The 17,904-nt window shown below is 40.3% G+C and overlaps 1 protein-coding gene across 9 annotated transcripts in view; it reads left to right on the top strand.

The window, feature by feature from the left end:
- Positions 1 to 14,551, top strand: part of znf438 (zinc finger protein 438) — a 215,410-nt gene extending 200,859 nt beyond the window's left edge. For 8 of the 9 annotated variants that reach the window (XM_080211925.1, XM_080211954.1, XM_080211945.1 and 5 more), the window contains one exon: positions 4,503 to 7,665. In XM_080211925.1, the coding sequence (XP_080068051.1) occupies positions 4,503 to 5,445 (943 nt within the window). In that variant the 3' untranslated portion in view covers positions 5,446 to 7,665. Of the gene's footprint in view, positions 1 to 4,502; positions 7,666 to 13,957 lie in introns of those variants that run through there. The other variant, XM_080211935.1, reaches the window with a different exon arrangement.
- Positions 14,552 to 17,904: the final 3,353 nt, after the last annotated feature.

The raw sequence follows: 17,904 nt of genomic DNA, 5'->3' as shown, positions 1-17,904 counted from the left end.
CAATTTAGCATGGCCAATCAATCTAACAGGAAACCAGAGCAACTGGAGGAAACCCACACAAACAAGGAGAGAATTTGCAAATTTCCCCCTTAAGTGCTGAAATTTCAGTCATCCATAATCAATAATAAAATAATGGTTTTTGTCCTTATTTTCTCATATCGTTCATCTTTAAATGATTCATAAAGGTGTTGGACGGACATTGTGTTACCAAATGAGGAAAAATGTGCAGATCTGTCTTCCTTGCCTTCTTCAACAAGGAAATTAACAAAGCAGTAAAACTGGACAGTGCACCAACTGTGGGAGGGATGAGGATGTGGACATCATTGGCAGATGCCAGCATTTATTGTACTTTCCTAATCCCTTGAGCTAAGTAGCTTGCTTGGCCATTTCAGAGGGTAGTTAGGCAATCACGTTTATGTTGTTCTGTAGCCTTATGTAGGCTTGACAGGTAAGATTGGCAGTTTTACTTCCAAATAATGAGCCAGATAGGTTTTTACAACAATCAGTGGTAGATTCATGGTCACCATTACTGAAACGAGCTTTATACTTCAAATTTTGAATTTGATTCGAACCAATGAACCCAGAGCATTAGCCTGGGTCCCTGCATTACTCAGTCCGGTAACAGACCTACTACACCACCATCTCCCCCGGTTTGTGGTTTGCTTGTCACTATTTTTATTTCAGTCTTTGCAGGATCTGCTCAAAATAATATTTTGTGTCTCCAGCTGTTTTGCTAATTATTAAAGCAGTTTCCTCAGTATGGAAACGAAGCCTCAGCTTAAAGTTTTCAGTTAATGTTTCAGGTCTTTAGTAAGATAAACTGTAGGTAAGAAGATGTAGCTGATTTGATCCGAAGACTGACACATTTACATTCTTTTTGCAGTGCTTGCAGATTTTCTAATAAAAAAGTACTTGCAGTAACTATTGCATGTTGAAATATAGTCTAATGGTTTATACTTTGAGCATAATGATTTGGATTTGTACTTGGGCAGCACCAAGGTGGAAAATTCAGAAGAGTTATTGCTTTGAGTTTCTGCTGTTGGTAGGTAACAAAGCTGTGTTCAGGCAGTCTTTGGACTTGGGACACACATTAAAAGCCAAAATGTCGCAAGTTGGAATCAATTTTCCCATTGGTGCAATGATATAAATGGGGATTGGTTTCTGAGCCAAAGCTGGAAAATACTCATGGGGTGCCAGCAGTGTACAATGCTCTCAGCTCTTGCGCTGTCAAGTCAATGAGGTGACTGTTGATGTCGGCACACCTTAGCACAAATTCCTCGGTTAGACTGGGAGATAAAATGAAGTAATTTGATCGCTGTCAGTTGTCTGTTTAACCTTCAACTTCTGCGGGTCTGAGCACACATTAAATACAGCATAAGTATATCAATTCATTAAAACGGCAATGGTTGTGGCAAAATAAATTAACAGAATAAAACACCAGTTTTCAACTCTGTAAAACCATCCTATCAGCCTTGTTTCCCCCCTCTACTCCCATATTCCTGCAACTTTATTTCTCGTTAGTATCTATCCAAGTTACTTTCGAAAACATTGAACACCTTCACTTCCACCACCCTCGTTCCAGGCCATTACCACTTGCTGCAGAAAAACATTCTTTCTCATACCCTCAATATCTCTTGCCCAAAATTGGTGTTCTCCAGTCTTCTACCATCAGCTAATGGGAGCAGCTTTTCTTTGTCAACTTCACCCAAATCTGGTGTAATTTTGTACACCTCTATCAAATCTCCACCAATCTTCTTTGCTTCAAGGTGAACAACCGCAGTGCTTCCAATCTATCCTTGTAGCTATGTTCCCTCATCACTGGAACCAATCTTGTAAATCTTTTCTGCACCATTGCATGGATCCTCACATCCTTCCTGAAGTGTGAAGATTTGAGCCAAATGCACTACTCCAGTTGTGCCCTAACTAGAACTTGATAAAGATTCAACATAACCTCTTTACTTTTGTACTCAATATTTATGAAACCCAAGATCCCATACATTTTGCTAGCCATTCTCCTAATACGTCTTGCAACTGTGAAAGATCATCCACCACCCTTTGTCTCTGGACATTCTTTAGAACCTGCCCTTATGTATACATTGCTTCTCCTTATGCGTTCTGCCAAAATACAACGTCTCTCATTCCCTCAGTTTTTCTTCCCATGGGCCTTGCGATGACTTTGACATTGGAATCTTGTCTTTGGTTCCTTTGCATTCGTTCTCTGCATCCTAATGAGTGACGTCGTCCACGGCTTTCTTTCCCATGCCCTCATCAAAACCGGTTTCTGATATGTACCATTCAACTGCCAGCATGATATCAAATCTTCAGTGGATTAATATTTTCCATAGTTTTGTGTCTTCACAACTTTTTAAGCTTTTTAAAATCTTAATTTCTTGCCAGCTTCTATCAATCCCATTAATCTTCCTATCTGCTTTGGTAACTCCTAGTTGAGGTGGGAACAACTGTATCTTTGTCTGGATTTCAATCTAAACATTCTACATTGCATCCAGTCCAACTCGAGGACTATTTTCTTCCATCTTGGGGACATTGGCCGGGGACATTGGCCGGGGACATTGGCCAGAGACACTGGCTTCCCAGGCCCATGACAGTCAAATTCAAAATTCTCATTCCAGCCTGTGAGCAAAATCTCTTCCAGAGCTATTTCCCAGCCCAAACTTGCCATTACTGTACCAACAGACATTACTTATTTCCTGCACCCTTGGCATATTTATCTAATCCTTTACCTTGATGCTTCTGGCATGTGGAAAACTCATCTAAATTAATTCCTCTTGAAAAGCTTCAAAAGAAAGCAGTGCTTGGACTTCCACCACCACTCCCGAATCCTCTGCAGTATCCATCTTCCCGCGTGACCATGCTCTCAGGAGGCCATAGACTTGTGTGTGGAGCACTGTATAAACATATTTTTAAAATCTTTCATGAAGCTGCAAGTTGAACTTGTTATTTAACAGTTAATTTCTTTTCTGAGCAAGCTAAATTTTCCAGCAGTAAAATTGTGCTCTCGTGAAGGATTACTTTTTCCACTGTTGTTTAATTCATTTAAGTGGTGCAGTATTAAATGGCACTTCATACTGCAGGTTTATAAAAAGTGAGTAACCTGTGAAACACAGACCAGTCTTTGGGAGGAGTGGGGGGTGGTGGTGGGGGATACGCTTTTATTAGGTAACAGATAGTTAGACACCATATTAGGAAACATGCCACATTACTCACAAAGTATGTGCTCTGGAAACTGGATGTGAGATCAGCTTTTCTTCACCTTTAATGATTAGACTATTAATATGCACCCTGAGCCTTTGTTCTCCGACAGCGTGATATTTATGGACAGAGTACAGGGCAGAACCACTTGGTTTTCTGGGGAGAAAAACTTGTTCACAGCTGAACCAAGCGGCTATTGGGAGAAAGAAAGGAGCAGGAGCTATTCCTGAATAAAACATACCGTTAAGCACTACTCGCTCTTACGTACTAGCCCATGATAACTGTATTAGGTAGGAAATGATAAGATTGTTGGATTTACTGTATAAGTCAGCAAGAGGGCACGGTGAACATTTATGATGGTGAAGTGATCCAGACACACTCAGCCCTTTGTTTTTCTTGGTTGGGTTACTCTGGAGGAGGATGTGGATATGGTATTTGTTGAGACTGAACAACACCGGTTGGCGTGTTTTCCTCCAGACGACCCATGTACTTAGCAGCACCCCTCCCTTCATGAGTGAAACCTGCTCATCCTCGCTATTTAAAGCCTAGTCTGTGAGCTCCACTGAAAGAACAAAACCTTACAGTGCCTTCACTGTGGAGATGCTGAATTTAAGTTAATAAACCTGCAGGAAGCTAAATGAAAATGAATCCCACAAAGCACTTACTAAAATTAATGAGAATTGCAGCAAAACCTCTTTTTTTGTGATTTAACCTGTTATCACAGATTTTGAGGTTTGTAGACCCTTTTCCATTGTGCATATATATTTCAGCTTTATTAAGATCTAATGGGATCTGTTTCATGTAAATTCTTTGCACTAGGTTACTATGATAAGCCAAAAATTTAGTTTAGATGTTGTCACTGTCTGGCTCAAACATGATTTATGTCTAATCATTTTATTTAGCTTCAAAATCATCTTCTCTTGTTTTTCATCTTTTCAACCTTTCTTTCTGCACCCCTTACCAAACCCCCTACCTGCAATACATTGGTGACCTCTGATACAGTGGGCTGAAAGAGTATGCTTGCCTTTGTGGGTGCCACATTTTTGCTGGTTTGGTGAATAAAAATCCTACTATGTTGCAGGTAATGGTTAATCTTTTAGATGGGATGTCTTTATACCTGTTTGGGAAGGCGGGATGGGTTGCAATGATTTTTCAGCTCACCTCTAAAACTTATTGTAGAAGTATTATTGTTGCTTTTGTGGTAACCTACAGAATCCAGGAACACACTGTGGTTTGTTTTTCTTGTTTAAGCAGCGTGCTTCGCTCTAACTGAAGTTGTCTTGCCTTTTCAGGAAGCAAGCTGAGGATCACCAATCACAAGCTGAAGTAGTTGGCCTCAGCACCTTGCAGATAAAATGTGCTCGTTGCCAAATTGTCACCCCCACCTTTGATGACATGAAGCTTCATCTGTTGTGTGTTCATGAGGAAGAGCTGCAACTGAGGGTAGAAGAGAGATCAGGGAAAGAGAAAGGTAGATGCATCAGTGGATTTCCTATTTACTCCAGCAGGGAAACCGAGCAAGAGCTGTTCAAGCATGCAGCAAACTACTGGAAACAGCTTGGTGAGAAGAAAAATCTGGTCAAGTGCGGCGTTTGTGAAGAAGCTTTTCACTCCTGTTTTAAGTTGAAGAAGCATATGGTTTTGCATTACAGACAACAGCCCCGTTCAGAAGCTGTGGACTCGAGTGCAGTCACCAAGGATAAGAAAATTCACTTCCTTACAAATCTCGGGTTTAATTGTATTTTATGTAAACAGAACTGTGGAAGCAAATCTGAACTCTTCAGACACTGGCAAAGTTACCACAAGTGCAAGGACCCTGCTGTGCTGTGGACAGTCTTCAGTTCACTGAGTGAGCATTGCACGATTAATGAGGAACTGCCTGATGTTTCAGCAGAACACACTGCTGTCAGCACTGAGCCATTCTGCAAAGACATTGTGGATGCAGAGTCACAGAGTGAGCTGCACAATGGGAGAAGAATTGTCGATGAGTGCAAGGTGCACTTGAGCAGCTGTGCTGGTGGAGCAGAAGCGAGTCTTGGTTATTGCCAGTTAACCTGTCCCTTCTGCTTGAAGCCCTTTTTCTGCACAAGCTGGAAAGGTAACAGTCATGAAGAAGTTGTATTTCAACAGGAGGACGTTTCACATCAGTGCCCAAAGTGCCTACTGAAGTTCTCATTAACTGGTAAAGGTCTTGGAGCTCAAGTATTCTGTACCTCATCCAAACATTGTGATTAACATATCAGTACTTCAGGGACTAAGAAAAGCCTTTCTAAGGTGAGTTGATAGCCAGTTTAAAATTCTGGACTGTGAGATGTTAGTAGAGAACAAAATGTTGCTTGTGAGTATCCAGATGAAGCAATCATTTTGTAATGGAGAAAGGCCCGTCTTGTTACAAGACTGTACATTTATCTTCAAATAAAGCTATCCTGGAATTTTGTAATATGAAGGTTCATGGTAAAATTCGGCCCTGTATTATGAGAAGCAGCTTGAATAGAAGATAGAAAATCAAACGGAAAAAGCAATCTGCTGAAAAGAATTCAGCTGTACCATTAAACTAAGTCTGAAATGGTGTCACAGACAATAATGCAGTCCCTAAAGACCTGAGGACTATAGATCAATGTTGCTGTGTATAACATCAGTATATCTTGTTTCTGTGATGAATATATAATCTTGTCCTGAGATTAAAATGTACAGTTTTTGGTTAATATTGTAATGTATTGTACTTACTTTAGACAATGCAGGTGCCAAGTCATAAAACTGCTACAGCTCCTCCTAGTGGTGCAAAAAATAAAAATCATTCAACTGTTAATTTTACTGAATTTGTAGTTATCAACAGTCTGTCACCTTCCCATTGATAAACTTATAAAGTACTTAACTGCAAATGTCACCCCAGAGCCTATGAAAACATTTTCTTCATTCTCTCGATGTATTTCATTAATGTCTTCTTTTTCCCTCCTACCTGGAAAGTTCACACGTGTTAGAAAGTAAGAAAGTGGGCACCAGCAGCCTCCTTATACCTGAGCTAATCAGCCGTTCTTTTGAGCGTGAGACTGACAGTAAGCCATTTGCTGCAAGGATGTCACAACCGAGTCTTATCCTTGCCTAACATTGATACATGCACTAGACAGCATGTATGGAATTCAGAAGCCTTTGTGCCACTGTATTTGAAATATTTAATTTGATGTATTTAGGAATTGCTAATTGAATAAAAGATTCATCCTCGTATTTCAGGTACACAATACCAACTCTTATGAGCAGTAGGTTTTCTGTGATAAAAGCAAAATAATGTAGATGCTGGAATCTGAAACAAAAACAGAAAATGCTGGAAAATCTCAGCAGGTCTGGCAGTATCTGTGGAGGGAGAATAGAGCTAATGTTTCGAGTTTAGGTCAAAATTGTAACTAGAAGGTTTGCCCCTTGGATTCATTCCTTGTGTTCCAATTAGTAATGTCAACCACAACCGTACGGATGCTATCTTTCTCCTGCCCTCCTTAAAACCAGTGGCTGGTATTTATCATTCAACTGCCAGCATGATGACAAATCTTCAATGGATCAATATTTCCCCTACCCGCTGTTTAGCTCTTTGTGCAGAACCTTGCTGAAATAATTCTAATCTTCCAACTGTCTTCTGATCAAATATTATTTTATTGTGGGATTAGTTGTACCAATTGGAAAAGTGCTCTGGGGTATTATTGTAATGGCCTAGATCTTGGGAACAGGATAAAATGGGGGAAGGAATGTGTTCCTTGTTAAAATTCATTTTGTTAGGCAGACAGTAATCTTAGGAAATGGGATATTCTTTGCTGTACTAATTTTGTTTTTATAACGTCTTCTCTTTCAACAATCTTAAAAGTTCTCCCTGTCATCTGAAAACTGTATATTTCCGTATCCTGTCCTTGGAGAATTGTAATCCTGAAGGATTAACAAAAAATGGTAATCTTTTCATTGAATTCATCCAAGTCTTGCACTACCACAGCAGAAGCTGTATTTATATTGCATGTTAAATATAGAAAACATGGAATCATAGAATGATTACTACACAGTGGGCCATCCTGTCTTTCCTATCCATGCTAGCTCTAGTCCTACATCCTATCCATTCCCCATTGTCCTGCGATTTATTTCTCTTCCAATAACTATCCACTTTTTTGAATTTGCTTTCAAGCAGAGCATTTCAAATCCTAACTACTTACTGGGTAAAAAAAAACGTTTTCTCACATCCTACATGCTTCGCAAAAGCAGACAGAAAACATGCTGGACCAATGAAAGGTACTAACAGTGGCTAAATGCTTGGCTGAAAAATGTGAATTAGAAGCAGGAATCGGCCATTCGGATCCTCAAGCCTGCTCTGCCGTTCGATAAGATCATGGCTGATGTGATTACAGCCTGAACTCCATATTGCTATCTACCCTTACAGCCTCTTGTTAATCCTTCAGGGTTGCAATACTCCAAGAATGGGTTATGGAAATATAGTTTTCAAATGACAGGGAGAACTTCTGTTCAGGTTGTTGAAAAAGAAGATAATTATAAAACACAATTATATAACATAAGGAATATCTCATTCCCCCAAGGTTGCTGTCTGTCCAACTAAGCAAATTTTAACTAGAAACATGAATTCTTTCCCCCCTTTGACTTGCTTGTTAGTTAAGAATCTATCTACCTCTGCCTTAAAAATATTCAATGACCCTGCCTCCACTGCTCTCTGGGGAAGAGTTCCATTCTTAAAGTTACAAAACCAAAGCTCAGCATAGACCTGGCAGATCCAAATCCATCCCTTGTTTGCTCCAAAAACCAAATTCAAAATCCAGTTGAATCCAATGCATGGTCCCCACAAGAGAGATAAACAAGAACCAAGCTGACAAGTTAAGGCATTGGACCCCATTTTGGGCTTGATCCGACGCTTGATCTTAGCCAAAAGGCTGAGAAGTGTTATGACCTTTTGAAAGAAAATTGTCCCTTCATTTCAGTCTGAAATGGGAGACCCTTATTTTTAAACTGTGTCCCCTTGTCCTAATCTCTCCTGTAAAAGGAAATTTTTTTTAGCATCCGCCCTAGCAAGTCTTGATAGGATCTTGTATGTTTCAATAAGATCATCTCTCATTCTTCTAAACTCCAGTGGATGCAGGACCAACCTTTCCTCATAAGATAAACAAGTCCCATCATCCCAGGTAAAGAGAGGTCTTTTATAGAGGGTGTGAAAGGGACAGGAGGAGGTGAAGAGGTCAATAGGTTTCAAGAAGGAATTCCTGAGACCTAAATGGCTGAAGATATGGCTGATGTTGGGAGAGTACAAGTCAGGTGGAAACTGTGGGATTCATGAGGGAGTAGATTTGGAGGAATTTACAGGGGTTGAGAATAGGTTTTATGGAGGAATTTAAAGACAGCTTTAAAAGGCATTGGGGACTGACAATTATTGCAGATCTGCAAGGATGGGTAAGCATGACTCAGAGTTGGATAGGTTATGGGCTGCAGAAATTTAGACAAGCTGGTGGTTATGAAGGGTGGAGGATGGGAGGTTGGCCAAGAAGGCATTGGAGTAAATCAAGTATGGGAATGACAGAGTCATGAATGAGGGTTTCAGCAACAGACAAAGTTGGATGATACAGACTTGGACGTGGGTGGTCATTTTAGTCAGAGAAGATGTATGTTTCAGGTACAGGACACTTTGGTTGTAAACAGTTTGATCCAGCCTGAGACAGAGAATGGAGTTGGAGGCAATGAAGCAGAGTTTGTAACTGGGACCAAAGACAATAGATGGGATTTTCCAGTTTGGGGTGAGTGCAGCTGGAAAATCCCACCCGAGGTCAATGGACCTTTGCATTGTCCTCTCCCTTGCCTCCGCCCACTACGATTCCCATGATAGATGGGATGGGAAAGTTCCCACCAATGGCTTTGATTTTCCCAGGTAGGGTTGAGCCATTGTGAATTGGAAAGTCATGTGACACATGGAACAGTGGAGGGATCAAGAAAAGTAGGAGTTGAGAAGTGGTGGCATTAATTGTCATCAGTTTGCGTGTGAAAGTTGTCAGGAGTCGCATGTCAATAAGAGGAGGACGAGACCAACAATGGATCTTGGGGACTTCAGACAGTAATAAGAAGCTGCAATTGAATGAGTGAAAGTGGAGCCAAGCAAAGCAAGTCCCATTGAAACTGGTCTGTGGAGAAGTGGTGTTGGAGGATAATAGTATCACTGATCAAAAATTGCAGAGAAGTCTTGTAGGATCAGGAGAGTTAATATCCCATGATCGCAGCTGTATATGTTTGATTTTATTAGATGTTTTGGTCTGGTGAGACGGTCAGAACTTCACTAGAGAATTTAAAGCCGGCACTTACTCCAAACATTTCTCAAAATAACCATGCAAAGCAGTGGTTTACTGACTGTGCAGCTATGATGGGTAACTCCAAGAACATACAGGAACTATGTAGGGACAACTGTTTGCAACAGGCAAAGATCAGATGGTACCCAACCAGCCCGTGCTTGCAAAGCTCAAATCATGGTGTCCAAAATTAGATGTGATTCGGCAATTGGGCAATACTTGCTAAACAATCACGATTGTGTTAAGAATTACACTGAGAATCAAGTTAAGATTATCAGTCAGGCTCATAGTGTGGTTCAGTAAGCTAGAAGCCACATATATTAACATACAGAAGGAGCGTATCCACATATTGCATTGTTTTCAACTAAAGAAAAGTTTGAGGGACAGCTGTTCCCTGATTTATTCCCTACAGCCAAGCCTTGACTAATCAGAGTCCACTTGCCAGTCAGTCAGCTCCCTCTTCTCATGCTGTATAAATTGTTGTTCCCTTTACTATTGGTATTGTCCTGATGAGTGTAAAGTGAAAAACTTCAGCAATGTTCCTTTTTTCAGCAACACTCAAGTTCTGTACTACCAAACAACTAAAAAAGGTATTGTAGTCCGATAAATTAGGGATATCTGAGATTTAAAGTGAGATGGGAGAGTTGGGAACTTAGGCAATGAACACCTGACTGAATATCTTTAATATGAAAACTGCAATAATAAAGGAGTGTGCTAAAGATCACCAGGTTAAAATAAAAAACAGCTTACTGTATCAAGAGATTTTTATAGAAACTATGTGAAAGCAGGTGGATTTTTTTTATTATTGAGGAACATTACTCAAGCTTGATAAACTTAAGCACAGACTGATTCACAAGAAAATGATCAAACTCACTGTAGCCTGCAATTCAGAAATACCCAGGAAAATGAAGCAGGTATCTATATGTTATTTTAATAAGAAATTCAAATAAATGAGAGAACAGCTTGAGAAAAGTGATTGGAAGCAAGGCGATTGTTAGTAAGACATCTGCAAAGGATATCTGATGCACATTTAAAGGTATAATGCTGAGCAGGCAGAATACATAGAGACAAAGAATAAATATATGTGGACTGAACAAGTGTGATCTCAGATGGTTTAACAAAAGAATCAGCAGCAAATCCAGGCAGGAAAAAACAACTTCACCAAATCTTGAGGGAGAAAAGCGAATGGGACAGGGGGATGAATATAGGAAGAGAGAAAACGAGTTCAAACATTCATCTGAGAGATATGAATGATCAAGGGAGGTCGTAGCTGCAGAAATAAAATATCATGGTAAATATTCTTTAAGTACTCTAATTGAAAGAGGCCAGGATCCCTAAAAGATGCTGATGGAGCTGAAATGAAGAACAGGCACAAAATTAATATACAAAATAATTTCTCCAACCATTTATGCACCCCCTATCAATGATAATGCTACTTGAATTAAAGGCCCAAATCTTCCAATTGGTGGCAATGACGAGCGGATTTCCGATATGTTTGTAAATTTAGTTTGGGGGGAGGGCTGTAGATTGGGGGAATCAGTGGTGTAAGTACCCAGATGTTGGACAAGGTTTTAACCTGTCTAATATTTCCTGGGTACCTATCCAGGTAAGTACTCTGGAATTGTCTAAAGTCTCTGACTCTAGTTCCAAGTCAGAGCCATCTGCACAGGGTCTCGGAGCAGAGGATTTGCCCATCGGAAGTTTAAACTTCCCAGGCAATTTCTACATAGGTCTGCACATCACGACCTCTACAAGGTCACATCTTCAGTTCTATATCTGGTCTCTGACGATCCAGAGATCAAAGATTTGGCCTGATGACTTTAATTATAGAGGAAATAACTCTCCAGAGAAGAATATTTGTCCCAGATTACTAAGAGAAACAGGGAAGGAGATTGTTGATGTCTTGTTGGTTATGATGAGAGATATTGAATACTGGGAAGGCTCTAAGAGACTGAAAAAGGACTTAGAGGGTTTACATCTTCAAAGCAGACTGCTACAATTACAAACCCATTAGTCACGCATTAAACCTGGATAAAGGAATGGAAATGATTGTCAAACTGACATTTACTTGTATATTAATCTATTAATGGTTGTTTGGCTGGACAGAATTTGAAGCATTTTGTCTCGCACACATCAGGATATTTGCAAGAATGCCAATTGTAAAAGGAACAACAATTTATATTTCATGAGAAGAGTGCTAATTGGTTGGCAAGTGGACTCTGATTGGTAGAGGTGTTGCTATGGCAAATGAACCACTATATCCACTGTGTTCTTAATGCTTCGCTATCTCTGCCTCAGCACCCATTGCGTTCACTTGCCACCCTAAATATCATCTCCTTCCCCTGTCCTCTCCCCCCAAATTTAACAATAATGACCATGTAAAGCTTTATTTTTAATTTAAAAGTGGAAGCGCTTTGGAATATAAAATTTAAGTGAAAATTTTTTTTTAAACTTTAATGTACAAAGTGAGCAGAAAATCTTTTTTTAAGAAGTGGTGAAAATGAATGAGAGAGCTGGATTAGGCTAATCAGCAGAACAAGTGAAGTGGGGTCTGGGAACAGCACTCGAATGTGTAAGAGGTGGTTTAGGGATATGTTAGGTCGGCAGCAGAATAGGTCAAGGACTGGAATGGGAGAATAAAACAGGTCAGTGGGGGGGGGGGGGGGGGGGGGAGGTGGGGGCGGGGGCGGGGGAAGACAAGCATCATGTGCTTAAAATTAACTCACCTGGCTTAAGAAATGACAAAGATGAGATGAGCTGAAATCACAAAATGGTGGGCAGATTTTGGCACCTTGCACCACACTGCCACCAGAGGTGGAAGAAATTAAATGCACCAAAAGTTAAGTAGAGAGGTTATTATAACAGACGATGCAGCAATCCATTGAAAGAAGTTGTAAGCAACTGCTTGTATTGTCACAAAAGCAGGACAAAATCATGACCAAAGATCAATGGGAAGAGTTTGTGCGTTGGCTGTGCTAAATTCTCCATCAGTATACTTGGGCAGGTGCCAGTGTGGCGACTGGGGATTTTCACAGTAACTCCATTACAGTGTTAATATAAGTCTACTTGTGACACTAATAAACTTTAAACCAGATGATGCTGAAAGTGCATGCATACATGTATAAAATCAGGTACCTCCGATGAATTGTCAAAACAATCTGGAAGATAGAAATATTTGACACAATGGGGTTGCATATAAAATTTGTGCAATTGAACAAGTCCTTTGAGAGGTTAAAATTCTCTCACACATCATTATTTGACACAGCTTGTGTGGGCTGTGTTCAGACTTTCACTGATGGAAAGTTTAGATATTATAGCACCTGTTCGTTAATCCCTTCTTGCCCAACTCTAGTTGACATTCTTGTACTCCTGGTGCAGTTCTCACATCGAATCAACTAATCCCTTCTCGAAGCAATCCTTCCGAGTATATCCTCAGTCTCTCACGTAGACAGAATTCCCCCTTTCTACAGGGTGCTGAGATGAAATGGAAACGGAAATGCCATACAAACAGAAACAGTGGCTGCATTTTAAGCAATATTTCAATCCAATTTGTGAGTGCTGACCTCTCTCTCTCTCTCCCTCTCTCTCTCTCTCACACACACACACACACACACACACACACACACACACAAAAAGACTGGAGGAAGATAAGATGGTAGGTTTTTGAAACCATGGAAAGATCATGGAGGAAAAGGTGTCAAGACTTGGGACAATCTTATGCTGCTTGTAACTGTTCAGTTTATTCGGGAGCTATTGTTTGTTCAAAAAAATTCTATTTTCTTCAGTTCTATTCATTGAAGTGTACTTAGAAATTCTGAAAAGCAAGTGAATACACTCATTTCCATCTGCATAGTTTGACCTGTGTCTTTTGTTATGTAAAGAGAGCCCAAGGAAAACAGTTTTAAATTGCAAGATGTTAAATGCAGCATGTCAGTATTGCAGAGTACAAATGAGCCTGAAGGCTGTTGTATATAATCAAAGGAAGCATTTTAGGCTCAAGCCAGGTTGATTTATAAATGAAACCAGACATAAATAGATAATAAAACCAAGATGGTGTAACTACAGAGCCGCCGTGTATCAGAAAACACAGTAAAAATGCCATTGAAATGTCAACTTTGCAAACTGTATTCTTGTAGAAAAATATAGGCTGTATTTTAATGCTTACAGCAAAATTGTAAACATGGAATAGATGGTAATGGAGAAATTAAACCTAATTTGTTTATGTTAATAGAAAATTAGGAATATCGGGCTTCCTTTTAGATTTTGAAGTACAGCTATCTTGTTAATAAGTTGTGCTAAAATCCCTATCAACGAACTGAAGATGTTGTAAATTTAATGGACCCACATTTCTTATTAGTTTAGGCAGTCTTTTTAAATGTGGCAATGCATCGAGCAATCATTCCCTAATGTAGCCATTTCTGCCTCTTGCTCAGTTTCCAGATCAGCTCAATTGACTGAGCCACACACAGCCTGGGAAATGAGGTCAGGCTGCAGGTGGGCTGGAACACATAGCGGCAGTCAGCTGAAGACCCACCACATGCAAACTGGTGGCCCAAGTGGAGGTAGCGGTTTTTATACATTTTTATTTGACAGGTTATTGATAGTTATAATCACAAAATGATTATACCAATAATGCCAAAGGAAGATGCACAGCTCCTTACATACATTTTTCATTGCTGGATTACAATCTACAGATAAACCCCTGTCTCCGTCCTACTGATTAATCCTTTACGTTGTAAACATAACATTATTATAGCAAAACTCAATTGATATCCAGGTGAATGCTGGAGAGATTTTGTTTTATGCATTGAAAGCTGGTGCATCCTTTACCCAATCTTTTAAACATCTATTAGGAAAAATGCAATTATGTTGTCTTTTGATTAAACTTATGTAACTCAGATTATTTTTCTAATGAATGTTGTTGTATGTTGTTTGCTGTGAGTCGACTAAGTACATTGGTGATATAATTCATTGGATTTGTTTTAAACTTACTGTGCCTAAGGCTTTCTAAGGTAAATTTCTTGTATAGTTGGAAAAATAAATGTTTTTTTGATGAAATTACAGAATTGGGAAATGTGCTGATTTATGGAACATAATAATGCAATGCTACAGACACCGTATTTCCCCTGAATGCCCAGGAAACTATCTGAATGTTGAGCGTGCATGTTTATTGCAGTGCTTGTAACTTAAAAATGGCTTGTTCTCAGAGTAGTCAGCTCATTAAGGGAATAAGATTTTAAAAGAGCAAGCAAACAAGGTACCCTAACACCACTAAAATGACTTACTGTTTAAACAAGTGCCCAATTTGACGTAACTTTGAGTTCCTAGCTGTTCCTATAACTGCAACTAATGTCCCCACTCCAATCCATCAAGTCCAGCACCTGCTCACCTTGCAGCACCAAAGCAGCCATGGCAAAAGATAGGAATGAGATCCTTTTGTGAGTGTGACCGTGGTGAGTTATCCCTTCTTGTTCTCCTCAATCTCTGCACTGTGTTTGACAGGATTGTCTATGCCATCTTCAACAATCTTCATGCTTTGTTTAGCTACATTGGCCTCCCTTATGTGGTCCCAGTGCTACTGTCAGATGATATCACCAGCTCTATAAATGCTTTCCCTTGCCTCCCCCAAATCATCAGCTCCGGAGTTCCTCTCGGATCAGTGCTTGTCTTCCTGCACCTCCTGTGCCCTCTGCAACATCATCTGTGCTGTGACATTCAGCTCTCAAGCTTCTTAATCAATTTTCTCAACCCAAAAGCCACATACATGATGTGGACAGCCTGTGTGTGAGACTCATCTCTAATCATTCCCCTGAATCTCTCACTGCCTACATTCTCCTTGCAAACTATATTTCCTGCTGTATTTGTCCCTGGCAAAGATTTCTTCTAAGTCACTTAGAACTGCACTGTAAAATTACTAACTGCCTCGCCTTTGACCATCCACTCAGCATAATACTAATGCAGCTGCTATTTTGTTCAATCGCCCCATTAATTCCACCTTTGACATCATTAGAATCATCACAGGCAGAGGCCATTCAGCCCTCAGTGTTTTGAGCTATCCAATTAATTCCACTCATACTTTTTCTCCATATCAAATTACTGTTGACTATGGTTCCATCATCCCTTCTGCTGATGAATTCCAGATTGTAGCAACTTGCTGCAATGAACATTCTCCTGGCTCCTCCAGATCTTTTCCCCATTATCTTGTGTCTGTCCCTTCTGGTTATCAACCCTCTGACCAGTGGAAACAGTTTCTTCCCTTCTCTTTTGAGCCTGTTCTTGCCCCCATGAAACTAAATTTCCTTCCTTGTCAGTCTGTTCACACCTATAACCTCAGCCATCTTCACTGTACACAATATCAACATTTTCTAGTTTGGGAGACGGGAAAGTTTCCTTTTCACCATGGATGTATATTTTTTAAAAATTCTTTTTACAGGATGTAGCTGTCATTGGCTAGGCCTATCCCTAGTTGTCCTTGAGAAGATGGTGGTGAGTTGCCACTTTGAACTACTGCAGTCCATATGGTGTAGGTACACCAACAGTGCTGTTCGGGAGGGAGTTCCAGGATTTTGACCCAACAACAATAAAGGAACAATGATTAGTTCCAAGTCATTCCTGTTTATAGCTTGAAAGGTCCCTTGCATCAGCTGTCCTTGACTTCTAGTTCGGAGAGATCACAGAGATTTGGAAAGTGCTGTCAAAGGAGCCTCAGTGAGTTGCTGCAGTGGATCTTGTAGATGGTACACACTGTGCATCAACGGTGGAGGGTGTGAGTGTTGAAGGCAGTGGATGGACTGCTTTGTCCTGAAGGGTGTCAGATTTGTTGAGTGTTGGAGCTGCATTAATCCAGACATAAGACCATTTGAGGTAGGAACAGAACTGGGCCATGTGGCACATAGAGCCTGCTCTGCTATTCAGTGAAATCATGATTGATGAAGAGTATTCCATCACACTCCTGACTTGTGCAACACACTCCTAGCTTGTACGATGTAGATTGTGGACAGGTTTTGGATGTCAGGAGATAAGATATTCACCACAGAATTCCCAGCCTCTGATGTGTTTTTGGAGCCACAGGTTTTATATGCATTGGTCCAGTTCAGTTTCTAGTCAATGGTAATTCCCATGACATTGATAGTTGGGGGATTCAGCGATGGTGGTGACATTTATTGTTAAGGGCAGATGGTTGGGATTCTCACTAGCTAGCAATGGCCTGCAGATGGTTGGGATTCTCACTTGCTGGCGATGGTCTTTACCTGGCACCTGTGTGGCGTAAATGTTACTTGCCACTTATTAGCCTCAGCCTGAATATTGTCAAGGCTTGCTTCATATGAGCACAGGCTGCTTCAGCATCTGTGGAGTTATAATGTTGCTGAACATTGTGCAATCACCAGCGCACATCCCTGCTCCTGACCTTATGATGGAAGGAAGGTCATTGATGAAGCAGCTGAAGACGGTTGGTCCTTGGACAGTACCTGAGGAACTCCTGCACTGACATCCTGGAACTAATATGGCTGACCTCAAACAGCCATCTTCCTTTGTGTTGGGTGTAAGTGGGGAGCGTTTCTCTCCTGATTTCTGATTAGCCCCTTGGTCTAATCTGTACCTCCAGCCCTCACAGTACAGCTTGAGAACTCTCTGCTTCTTTCTTGAACTGAGGCCCATCCAGTCCCAATTTTACTCCTCTTAGTTCCAATAATAGTATGTGGTGAAAGGAGTATGTCTGAGGCTTATCCTTTACCTTAAGCAGGTTTATTCTCAGAACAGCTCAGTATAGTGACAGCCCCCAACTCTTCCAACTGTGTCCATTTAGACTCTTGAGTAAAACGAACAACCAGTTAAGCAAAATCAAGAATATACTAAGGGATAGTGTGTCAATTTATATCATTATACATTAAACCAATTAAACTGCCTTAAGCAGATATGTCCACGTATTGTTGAGCCAATGACCATCACCTGTCTTTAATAATGCAATTGGCTTGACAATGTAATTGTTAAAGCATGTAATTGCTAATACATTGACACTCTGCCTGTTTAAACTTGTTCTTATATTGAACAAGTTATGTTTTGGCTCCATTCACTTGCTCCAAACAAGTGTTTTTATGGAAATCTGTGGGAGTTCTGGCTATACCTGCCATTTTCAGGGTTATGTGGAACACTGTGTTCCAAACCTACTCAAATCCTGTCTCTTACATACTGTCCAGTACACCGATGATTATCAGTGTCATTTTCTGCTCTCATCCCAGACTGGAAAACTTCTTTAACTTTGCTTATTGTCTCGATCTTGTTTTCACATGATCCAGCCCCAACTTTCCTTCTTTGACCTATTTCTGTCTTCATTTCTGGGGATAGACTGTTAACCTGTATCTAATAAAAGCACACTGAA

The sequence above is a fragment of the Carcharhinus amblyrhynchos genome, chromosome 2 (assembly GCF_965287045.1).
Source record: "Carcharhinus amblyrhynchos chromosome 2, sCarAmb.v2.hapA, whole genome shotgun sequence".
Classification (NCBI taxonomy): domain Eukaryota; kingdom Metazoa; phylum Chordata; class Chondrichthyes; order Carcharhiniformes; family Carcharhinidae; genus Carcharhinus; species Carcharhinus amblyrhynchos.
The sequence above is the reverse complement of the archived record's forward strand: the minus strand, read 5'-3'. Positions and strand labels throughout refer to the sequence as shown.